Source organism: Syngnathus leptorhynchus, chromosome 1 (genome assembly GCF_054491065.1).
Source record: "Syngnathus leptorhynchus isolate UIUO chromosome 1, UIUO_Slep, whole genome shotgun sequence".
Classification (NCBI taxonomy): Eukaryota; Metazoa; Chordata; class Actinopteri; order Syngnathiformes; family Syngnathidae; genus Syngnathus; species Syngnathus leptorhynchus.
The window spans coordinates 22,306,468-22,317,969 of record NC_141195.1 but is presented as its reverse complement, the minus strand read 5'-3'; the positions used below and the strand labels follow the sequence as shown (position 1 = coordinate 22,317,969).

Here is an 11,502-nt window from a genome sequence, read left to right as displayed (position 1 = left end):
CACTCAAACAAAAACAAGTCACGCAGAAGAAACAAATCTGATGGTGGTGCTCACTGACCAGTGAGAAAAGTTTTGCGACACCTGAATCCCACGCACAACTCTGCCGGCCGCAAAGAGTTAAGAAGATTTATCGGCTGCCTGGCAACGAGCCAGCCGGTGAGGGAAGAACTGGCTTCCGGTGGCCAGAGGCAACAGGCTCACTTGCCCTGGATTAAGTGGGATCGAGGAGATTACAGCTCACTCACTCTTCGTAGATTGATGACAGCGGTGCGTCCTCTTTTGTGCTTGCTCTCTTGGGAATGATTCACCAACAAATATTGTTGTTGTTTTTTTTAGAGTGATAAAGAGCGCAACATCCACAGAAAAGAAAATCTTGTGACGTCATTTGGGCTCCGGAGGTATGATGTACTTTTTGTGTAAGTACTTTGGGTTACATGGATTTTTTTTTTTTCAAATATACTATGCTTGACCATATATTGCATTTAAAACCTTTTAAATGTAATTGAACATCTGACGAGATGTTAAATGAGATGAGATCTGTGAAACAATTCACTTTTTTTTTTCTTTTTTTTTTTTTTTTTTTTTACATAAGGGTACAATCGACAACTTTGTACAATAAAAACCCATAATGAATAAAATCTCGGTTTTATTCAGGCCGATACATTGCGTTTGCAAGCGGAGATCGACGTCCACGCGTATTCGTTGTATTACAACCGGCGTGAAGCGTGCCATTAACCCCTGATCTTTTCACACCGACAACCAGCTCGAGACTGGATTAACAGTAGAAAAGTGGGTCAATTGTCACACATAGCTTCCAAAACTCCACCTGACGTGTGTATTTGTCAGTAAAAACTCACTTTTATTTCTAATTTCTAGGTTCTTCAGTTGCTCAGGGTCAAAGGTTAACCCTCTAGTGACCATGAGGCAGGCGGTGGAGGCTCAGGTATTAAGTTCCCACTGTGAACTGGGAGAACAAGGTGAGTAGGGACAGCAGTGATATTGTTTTTTGTTTTTTTTCCCCCACCATTATCAAAGAACCGCAGCCATCTGTGGCTAACCGTTGCTTGGTTGTGTGCTGCAGGACTTCGGCAGATCCTGACAGATGTCGTCGAGGAGGTGAGGCGGACGGTGAATCAGGACATCGATGGAGCAGAGATTCTCCACAGTCTACTCAACGCCTCCTGGTTGCAGTCGTTGCTCAAGGTGACCTTGCGCACACACCTCCGCACACCCAGCCGTGTGTAGACACTATTTTAATATAATACAGACAAACACACAAAGTTTCACAACTGACTCAGTAAGATGCAATTATATTTGCCATTCTCCAGAGGATCAAGAATATATGCTATTGACTATTGTTGCATTGTGTATCTTCACCATTTGTGTCGAAATTGCTTCAAGCACAGGTGTCAAACTCAAGGCCCGAGGGCCAAATATGGCCCGCCTCGTCATTTTATGTGGCCCGCCCAAAAAGTTTGTGCATCGAATTCATGTCATGACTAAAATTGAAAATTGTCTTCACTTTGAAAAAGCATCTTTTTAAAAATATTTGAACGGGTTTTACGAGTCTGAGAAAAGCCTGATGGAATAATGATGTCACACTCTTAACAGGTGTACGAGTGTCTTCAAAGATACCTGCGAGACTCCCCGGCACCAGTTCTGGACTACGCCTGTGGGCTCTCATTTCAGGTTTCACTTTTATTTTTTTTTGGGATGCTCTTCCGTCGCTGGATGTTTTCTCCACACGGACTTTGTCCTTCCTGCGCAGTTGCTGATCGACATCAAGGCGTTGCCGGGCTGTTCCGAAGAAGCTAAAGAACTTGACCGACTCCTGCGGCAACCTCACCTGCAGGTAGGCCATAAATTCTGACCGCTTTAATTTTTGCCCGATTACGAGCCTTTATTTCAACGCCCGCGCAGGCTCTACTTTCTGCGCACGACACGGTGGCCCAAAAGAACTACGAACCCGTGTTGCCGCCGATGTCGACTGACGTTCCAGAGGAAGAAGAAGCCACCAGGATCGTGTGCCTGGTCAAGAACAAGCAGTCGCTGGTGAGCCGCAAAGAAAAAAAATCGTTCTTGTAAATCGGGATTCAATCAGTTGAGGTTTGACCTGATTCAACAGACGCCACCTGAAATCGGAACTGGGTCACATTTTGATGGGATCGCCCAGTATTATCGTGACACGTGACCTAGTTTATTTAAGGAGATTTTGCTTCTTTTCCAAATTTTTCTTTGCATCCAGATGGCACGTCGAACAGAGAGTTTCAAACTTTGTTGTTTCGCAGCTTTGCAACTGTCTGAGAACTCACTCACAATCGTGTGGCACGCCCACTCCTGTGGCCCAAAACCCAAGAACGGGCATCTGCAGTCACTGGGACACCCTGAGGCACCTAACACGGCAAAGACTTCACTTAGATGGGTCGTTGGGGTCCGCCCCGGATGAGACGGCTCCTGTAGTACGTAGAGGCAGCTACCCATCGGCGGAAGCTGCGAGTCAGCAAAAAGTCGGGCCACGTAACCAACCTTGCTGCGAGGTCATGAGCCGCGATTGTAAAGCAATGAGCCAGTGCGGAGTTTGTCACACCGACCTCCTCTGCCAGCAGAACTTCTCTTCTCCTTCGGTTTACAACTCGGTCCTGATCGGTAAGAAATGATCAGTCGGCCATCTTCAACCATTTTCTCATCATTCATCCATTCATCCATCATCGTCGGCCACTACGGTTCATCGATTGTAACTCCGACGATCGTCTTTTTTTTGTCTTTTTGGAGACAACTTTATTGAAGAGATAGATGGCAGGAATGAGAATCAATCATCTCCGCAGCCAATGGCACACCAACGTGGGCCCGTGTCCCCGCCCCGTTTCTCCGTCCCCTACTACACCAACATGGACCACCACCTCCACTCAGATCTGCCTCAGAGGCTGAGAGAACAGCGCAGTCGCACGGCACCCCCCAGCCCCGTGTGCCCCCAGCGGCTGGCAAAAATCCCTCCCCTCACAAAACCGGCCAAGCGGGAGAGTCTGGACGAGCTGCGGAGCACGGTGGAGCTGGCCGCCAGCTCCATGGAGAGCAGCACCAAGGACATCCAGCTCCTCGGGGAGAAGATGGCAAGTGCGACGGAGCGCATGTCCGAAACGGTCCACGACAACTCCCAGGCTCTGAGCTTACTCAGCCAGGTGGTCGATCGGCTTCAGACGGTCCTCGATTGCGGCAGGACGGAGAGGAACTTCCCGCTGGCCAAATGCGCAGTCGCCGAGCAGCACAGATTTGCCGCGAAGAGTAGAATGCAACGTCCTTCTCTTTCCTCCATACCTTCGCTCCTGTCTTCATCATCCAGCTCCCTCAGCAGCTGCCCGGATGTGCCCACCACCTCCCAGGCTAGCAGCTGTTTATCTGGATCCCGCCATAGTTCTCCAAGCTGCAAACCCAAAAATCCTCCTCTATGGCATCGCCTGACTAACGGCACCTTGGAAGGAGCCAAAGCGGCTTCCTCTGCTGCCAGAGGTCTCTCCAACCAGCAGAAGAAAGGCAAGAAGACGTAACGTGAGAGGTGGAGCAAGGAAGAAATCCACCTCTTGGATTGTTCGAGATGCTTTGCGGTAGTTGGATATTTTCTTTGTCCCGTCATTCTCCATCTCCATCGTTTTCCTTCGTTTTGATGAACACTTCCGTGCTCTGCTCTGTATGAACGTGCTTTTATTTCCTTCCATTTCATGACTGCCCATCTGCTCTGAATCCACCAGCTGTTCCGCTCACACTTGATGTGTTCTCCCCCTTTCTGTCGTAGGGAGCAACGATAAAGAGAAACGAAATCACGGGGGAGATTTTTGTGGCGCGGGTGATTTACGGAGGCCTGGCTGATCGCAGTGGTAGGTTCTGCATTCAACCCGAAGAACTGTCCCACTGTGGGCACTCTTCAAATAACAAAAGTTTAAAACAGCATAGGCTATGAATACAATTTGAAAAGTAGCTCATAATTTGAATTGTGAGGATTTTTTGGGCACTGGGTCGAAATCAGATATGCCGTAGCATTCGGTCAGTGTCGATGATGCCGAAGCCCAAATGAAAGTCTGAATATTTATTATATACTATGTTATGTTGTGTTGTGTTGTGTTGTGTTGTGTTGTGTTGTGTTGTGTTATGTTATGTTATGTTATGTTATATTATATTATATTATATTATATTATATTATATTGTATTATAGGTCTGCTCCACGCGGGGGACCGCATCGTGGAGGTGAATGGATTCCCGGTGGACGGCTTGGAGCCAGAACAAGTCATTCAAGTTGTGGTAGGTTGTCAGATTTCATACGCGTCCATTTTATCGAGGGCTTTTTTTTTTTTTTTAATATTCACACCTGCGGAGTGGACAATTTCAAGTCTTTGCTTAACACAGACAAGCAAACTCAAAACACAAACTTGTGAAAATGTTGCAAACTCAGCTGTGTCAGTGAAAAAGTTGCTCCACGGATTTGTTGTTGTTGTTCCAACCAGCAGGCCAGAGCACAGGGAACCATCATGTTCAAAGTGGTCCCCATTACCGACAGGCCAATTCACAACCACACCATGGTGAGTCTCTTCCAACATTTACAATAAGATAAAAACTATTAAAAATTGACAACCTAGCTCTAAAAAGTGACTTCCTCATACTTACTGAATCTGCGCTCATCTTATTAGCTTTACGTGCGCGCCATGGCGGACTACAACCCTCAGCAAGATCCCAGCATCCCCTGCACGGACGCCGGCGTGAGCTTCAGGAAAGGCGATGTTCTGGAGATTGTAGACCAGACGGACGCTCTGTGGTGGCAGGCTAAGAAACTGCCCAGCAACGAGGCTTGCGCGGGCCTCATCCCCTCCAGCGAGCTTCTCAAACGGTACGTTGGAACCTCTGCCATCTACACAAGTGGAATGGTCCTTTGCTGACATGAAGATATGCATGATGTTGCAGGAAGGAGAGGGACTTGCTGCCTTATCAGCCGCACACCTGTATACACATACGTGAGTTCACACGACATTAATATCCCGACGGGGCCTGATTTGCTGGAGAATTACAAGCTATCAAAAGTGAATTAAGCTGATTGATTTAGAAATTCATCATTTTTGCAATAAAAACATGTGTTTTCCACTCTAGTAGATATTTCTGAAATAGCAGAAACAAAAATTGCACCGGTCAATAATCTTTTACAATATTTTTTTAATCATCTACATTTTTCTAGACAATTTTTTTGTGTTGATTCCAATTGCAATTCCAATTCTGCCTTTGGTTTTCTTTAGTTTTTCATCATAATAATGATGACAAAAAGAAGAATATAATTAATTAATTTATTTATTTTATTATCGTCTGCAAAAACATGGACAAAGAATAATAAGATCGTATCATGCTGACATACTAAACGTATACAATTGTGTCTCATCACTCGCTTGCCTTGCTGAAGTGAGCACAGTAGAAGAAGGTACTGCTCAGTCACCTCATTCAATGAAACATTCCACATTTATCACTTCACGTTCGCTGTCTTTATTTCAATCTTCTCCCCGCAGAGGAGGACCTCATGGCCATCGATGAGAAATGTGTCGAAGCAGGTAAATGTTCGCTACACCCGGCAACTGTGCAGTCAAATTCAAGATTGAGTAACTTCCACTGTGTGTTTTTTCTTTTTCTCTCCCCGGCCAGATGAGGAGGCTTTTGAATCTGGTAGGTAAGTCTTTGTTTGCTTTCTGTTCTGATTTGTTCTGATGGACATACACAATGTCGTTTCTCCCACTCATCATCTTTTACTTCTTGTTTCTTTTCACATGCTTTCTGGATACGGAACATCAGACGAGTTAAGAGTCGGTGAGAGGTTAAAAAAATATATATATATTTCTTTATTTGTTTATTATTTTTATTTATTTATTATTTTTATTTATTTTATTTATTTGTATTCATTTTTTGTCATTATTAAATATAAAATATTTTCAAATATTTCAAAAGATTTTTATCCTTCCCCCTCCTTTGACTATATATTTCATATGAAATAGATACTTTTGCATTTAGCTTTGCAGGAGGATCCCGAATTGGGACATTTACTATAATGTGACATCTGTACTCATTCAACATTTCCTTTTGCTTCCTTTTTAAATCGTTTAAGAGGGGGATGATTTCAGCAGCGGCGTTGCCGGAGTATACCTCGGTGTGTGATCCGTCGCTCATCTGCATTCAGACATACATGGATTTGGTGTGGTTTGGAAGAATGTCTTTTTTTTTTTTTTTCTCAGCTGGTTTCAGGCAGAGCTTGCGTCGATGTCGCAGACGCTTTCACAGCAGCGCCCAAATGTTCTGTCCCAGCAAGTGTTGCTCTAACTGCAGCGGTGCCCTCAACTGTGCCTACGAGGAGGTCGTGCGCTACCAACGCGACTCCACCGATGTACATCGCCTCGTTGCCCTGTTAGGTACCTGACGTTTGTCCAAACGTGCAAAAAAAAAAAATAATGGAGTAAAGTGTCAGGAAAAAGAATCTTTTATCTTAGGCCCATCCGGCGTGGGCGTGAATGAACTTCGCAGACGCTTGATTGAAACGAATCCTCACACGTTCCAAGGAGCGGTACCTCGTATGTGACCACCATTTTATGAAAACACATAAACAGTCCTAAAAAGAATTGGTTGGAGAAGAAGAAAACATTTTCATTTCCCTTTACCAGACACCACAAGAGCACCCAAAGGATACGAGGAGCCTGGCAGAGAATATCACTTCACCAGTCGAGAGGTCTTTGACAAGATGGTGCACAAAAGCAGGTTTGACTGAGTCTGATTTCAACTCCCCTAATAACTGTAAATACCATTTATTTATGATGGGATCCTTAACTGTACCTGTTCCTGCAGGTTCTTGGAGTACGGTGAGTACAAAGGACATCTGTACGGCACCAGCAGAGAAGCTGTGAGGGATGTTTTAAACAGCGGCAAGATTTGCGTCATTGACATCGAAGCAAACGTGGGGTGGCCGTGTCGTATCGTCGTGTTGTACAAAGACACAAATACTTTTCTCAAGTCAGCACGCCTGTGCCGTATTTAGGCCATTCAAGCTGTTAGAACACATGACCTGCGGGCTTACATCATCTACGTGAAGCCGCCACCGCCGGAGCAACTCAGAGAAACGAGGAAGGATTCGTACATAACCACCGACTACTACGTCAACCGGCCCTTCAAAGTGAGTGTGAAGATCTGCAGGTAAGAGGACAGAACTGATGTGTTGCCACCCCGGTCTGATAGGATGAAGACTTCCAGGAGATGGAGGAGGCTGCTCGCAAGCTAGAGACCCACTACTCGCAGTTCTTTGATTGTGTGATCGTCAACAACGACTTGCAGGAGTCTTACGTCCAGTTGCTGGCCGCCGTTAGGAACGCGCAGGATGAGCCGCAGTGGGTCCCCACCGACTGGATACGACCCACCGCAGACTCGTAGACAAAATTGTCTGCTATGCATGCATAATAATGTTTCAGTCCAATTCGATATCTCCTTGACGTGTCTCAACAACAAAAATCATGGTTTATTATGTTCAGTGTTTACAATTTAGACTGTGAGGTCATTTGCAATGCAATGCCAAAACACGTTAAATCGTTGGTCAAAACTTGTTTACATTGTTGTGAAGTTTAAATTGTGACCGATTTGATACTTCGAAAGAATGAAGTCTTTGAGACATTAATAAAATTTGTCAAGTCTGACTGGCTCTTTGGCTTTTATTTTGACGATACCGGAAAATGGTTGTTCCAACAGCACTAACTACTTCCGGTTCGGGCGCTGGGTAGCGGTGCCTCAATGCGCCACGCAAAATAAACGAAATAAAACAAACAGTCCATTTAATGTTTTCAATTCACACTGGATCTGATTATGAATTTGAAAATACGTTTATTTCGGGAAATTTGACCGGAACATGGACAGCGAACTCTCCAAGGTAACTAACGCTCCTATTTTGAAGTAACCCCTCATTTACATTGAGTGCATGCTTGCTCGTGAAGTTACAAACGCTTTTTATTTTATTTTATTTTTTTATTTACTCTCGAGCTAAGCAAGTCAATAAGGTTGAAATATTTTACAATACGGTCCAATCACGATGCGTAAACGTGTGTTTACCTTTGCAGGTAACTCGACCTCGGGAGCTCCCGCCTCTGCCACAGGTCAGTATCAAGATTACTAACTTAACTTCAAAATCAGTGACTTAATATCCTTTATTCTATTCATGCATTGTTTCCCATTTTCTGCTAGACTCATGCAGTCTGCACAATCTCAGGTTCACCCTACTTTTTTTTAACTTATTAGTTTCATCCCTGATTATTATACATTATTACAGTGGAAAGATCAAAATTGCATTGTAGTTCCGTCTTTTACTATACATTAACCTTTACCCAGCCATACTCACTCAGAGCAGGAAAGGCTTTGACCTGTGCCCTGAGTAATCCTTACTCCTGGCAGATGCTTGACCACAGATTTAGCTAAGGATTTAACAACAGGACGTAATGTACAGCTTCACTCCACTCGTGTTTGATTCTTGTGTGGAATGGCCAGAAAGACTCCGGTAAAGTTTCTTCCTTGTTCTCGTCATCCGCTGTGATAATAATTGATCATATAATAAATCACGAGTGACCTGTGTCTCTCTCTCCCTTTCTTTAGAGGGGACAAAGGAGCCTTCCCTCAGGGCCAAGGTAGGTTAGAACATTTTTCAAAACGAAAAACATCTTTATATGACTTCTGTCTTTTTCTCTTGTCTGTGGACACTGAAGTGGAGAATCAGCCGGTGAGTAACGAACTGGCAGAAAATCAGAAATAGATCGAGCTCGACTTAACCTTGCCGATGTAACAGAAGCGGCCAAGCAGAAGAAGAAGAAGAGAGTGGTGAGAAAAGAAGAGGATGGAGCAGCGGATGGCGACGGTACAATTGTGCTCACCGTGCTCACATTGACTGGAAACGAATTCACGCTTGGAACTGGTTTGCGTTCTTTTTCAGATCAGGAAATGGAGATGGAAGGCCGGGGCAGCAGAAGGACCTCTGAGGTGAATGACCGTCTTTCAGTTGAGACACTGACGGGTGCGCCCACTCAGAGGAAGAGGAAAAAAAAAAAGACAGCAGCAACTCTAGGTAAAGTCAGATGATTTCCAAACCGTATCATCCGGCCCAAAACACAATACCAGATCCTAAATGAGTTTTTGTTTTCATTTCCACTTTGAGATCATGAAGATGACCAAGCTGATCTGGTGAATGGAGACACGATGGATCAGACCACTGATGAAGAACAAGTTAAAAAACCCAAAAGGAAGAAGTAAGAATCTTCATTCGGAGCAATTTGAACAGGCGTCATTTATGCGACTCTGCTGGTTTCAGGAAGTCAAAAGTTGCCGAGTCGTCGATTCCTGATGAATTGGATGTGGAAGAGGACGACATCATCACCGACATGCCTTGCTATATACCGCAGCATTCTCTTTTCTCTGCCCCGCAAGGACAGAGTCAGCCCGTCGGAAAGGTCTTTGTGGAGCGCAACAGTGAGTGATGGAATACTCAGTTGCCGGGTTCCTTCCTTCTCCAAATACCAAAATAAAGTACAGAAACTATACTTACTATTGTCCAGAGCGCTTCCAGGCAGCAGAGCGGTCAGAATGGAGGAAGACCAGTGAGCAGATGGAAAACCTCAACGACTTCCAGCCCATGCAAACACGCCTGACCACCAGAGATGTTTCTATCAGGGTGCACAAGAACTTCAGGTGAAACTTCATCGTACTGGATCGTTAGAATTGATTTTTCAGACTCGGTTTGCCTATTTGTATGAGATAGTCGAGCTGTTTAAAAAAAAATAATAATAATAATGTTTATTTGTATTTATTTATCTTTATTTATTTATTTATTTATTTGTATCCATTTATTTGTATTTATTTATTTATTTATTTATTTACTTACTTGCTTGTCTTCTTCAACATACAATTTTTTTGTTTTTGTTTTTTGGTCCGACTCAGGATTTTCGCTCTCTACTGTCACGGCTTCCTGGCAGGATTTGCCGTGTGGAACATCGTGGTGGTGTTCGTGTTAGCTGGCCAGCACCTCACGGCTTGGTCCAACCTGCTGGAACAATACCACTGCTTGGCTTACCCGTCACAGTGTCTGCTTTACATGCTGCTGGCCATTAGCACCGTGGCTGCTTTTGACAGGTACTGACGCCAGCCCGTTTTTATTCTCGCTTTGATTTAATTCATTGGTGTCCACCCTGCTAACAATTTCTTATTTTTATTTTTTATTTTAGCTGTTTTTTCTGATTTGTAAAGTTGAATTTCTTAGGAAATAATTTCTGCTGCAAAAATCATTTTTGTTTGAAAATATAACATAGGTCATTATTTTGGGAAGGTACAGTATATAACTTATATATAAACACCCGATTGAAGTAAAATGACATTTGTTGTGGTAGAGTCAACCTGGCAAAGAGCTCCGTGGCGCTGCAGGAGCTGGTCACACTGGACCCAGTGGCTCTCGCTTCCTTCTGTGAGTACTTGGCCCTAAATTGCTGTTGTTGTTTTTTTATTTTCTTTTTTAACAACTTCTCTGCTTCCCTTTTTTTTTTTTTTTTTCAATACTACAGTGTATTTCTCAGCATTGGTGCTCTCCCTCAGCCTACAAATGACAAGCGACCGCATCAACCTGTACCCAGACAACAACGCAACGCTATGGTAAAGTACCTTGAATTGCAACATTTTCAGACATGGAGTCTTTGCTTCATTTATCTGAACACACCAAAGCCTGCTGGAAATGTGCAAAATAGAATATTAGTTGTTGTGCTAATGATCTTGTTCCTCTCAAGGCGACCGGGGTCCGAGCATCAAATTCTCCACCCTTGGGTGACAGTCAACCTCGTGGTGGCGCTGCTGGTGGGCCTAGCCTGGATCTTCATCTCCGTCCGACCAGCGACGGACTACACCGAAAGTATGTCATTGAGAAGATCCGGTCTTGTTATTGTATGGATTGGTTTCATTTTGTTACTCTTCCTCAGACTATCTGATGGCCATGCAAATTGAACCCCCCAAGGAAGAGGAGAAATCGGAAATAAGCGCCTGACTATCACAGACTGTACAACCTTTGTCAATTTTTTGCTCCGTATTTATACAAATAAATCTGAATGTGTTTTAGATTCATTTGTTCTTGCTTTATGGTTGCTTCTGAATACTTTTTTTTTTTTTATCCATTAAAGAGTTTTGCATTCAAGGGGTAGGGCAATATATGTTTTTACCTCCTTGTATACCTTTTGAACATGTAAACTAGGAGGAATAATGATTTTTAATGGATCTTATTTGGTACAGTGGGTATTAAAAGTCTGCACACCCCTGTTCATATTCCAGGTTTTGTGATAGAAAAATGAGCGCAAGGTAATTTATTGTAAAGCTTTTTCCATGGTTGTGATTTATGATCTGTATACCGCTATTTAATTAAAAAGTGAAAATTAGCCTGTTCATTATGAATCGCATAAAATGAATTTTTAAACACTTTAT

At 43.7% G+C, this 11,502-nt stretch overlaps 2 protein-coding genes across 4 annotated transcripts; both read left to right on the top strand.

The window, feature by feature from the left end:
• Positions 1 to 361: 361 nt before the first annotated feature.
• mpp4b (MAGUK p55 scaffold protein 4b) lies at positions 362 to 7,597 on the top strand. The gene is made up of 22 exons (XM_085908518.1): positions 362 to 398; positions 877 to 977; positions 1,082 to 1,203; positions 1,612 to 1,689; positions 1,769 to 1,852; positions 1,921 to 2,052; positions 3,791 to 3,872; positions 4,208 to 4,293; positions 4,497 to 4,571; positions 4,680 to 4,876; positions 4,951 to 5,000; positions 5,438 to 5,455; positions 5,541 to 5,582; positions 5,674 to 5,694; positions 5,821 to 5,835; positions 6,131 to 6,172; positions 6,258 to 6,431; positions 6,510 to 6,590; positions 6,681 to 6,774; positions 6,862 to 6,970; positions 7,052 to 7,186; positions 7,249 to 7,597. Exons 2-22 carry the CDS (start codon positions 920 to 922, stop codon positions 7,438 to 7,440), a joined length of 1,887 nt encoding a protein of 628 aa, XP_085764644.1. The 5' UTR covers positions 362 to 398; positions 877 to 919; the 3' UTR covers positions 7,441 to 7,597.
• A 167-nt stretch (positions 7,598 to 7,764) lies between these two features.
• Positions 7,765 to 11,374, top strand: tmem237b (transmembrane protein 237b). Of its 3 annotated transcripts, XM_085908496.1 has the most exons (16): positions 7,765 to 7,930; positions 8,118 to 8,153; positions 8,242 to 8,266; positions 8,449 to 8,551; positions 8,647 to 8,678; positions 8,757 to 8,770; positions 8,837 to 8,905; positions 8,981 to 9,112; positions 9,203 to 9,293; positions 9,356 to 9,513; positions 9,600 to 9,732; positions 9,982 to 10,173; positions 10,428 to 10,501; positions 10,599 to 10,686; positions 10,818 to 10,939; positions 11,007 to 11,374. In XM_085908496.1, the coding sequence occupies exons 4-16, from the start codon at positions 8,534 to 8,536 to the stop codon at positions 11,069 to 11,071; spliced, it is 1,188 nt and encodes a 395-aa protein (XP_085764622.1). In that variant the 5' UTR covers positions 7,765 to 7,930; positions 8,118 to 8,153; positions 8,242 to 8,266; positions 8,449 to 8,533; the 3' UTR covers positions 11,072 to 11,374. The 3 variants fall into 3 exon arrangements, with proteins under 3 accessions (XP_085764622.1, XP_085764629.1, XP_085764616.1); XM_085908503.1 differs by lacking the exon at positions 8,242 to 8,266; XM_085908490.1 differs by lacking the exons at positions 8,242 to 8,266; positions 8,449 to 8,551.
• The last annotated feature ends 128 nt before the right edge of the window (positions 11,375 to 11,502 follow it).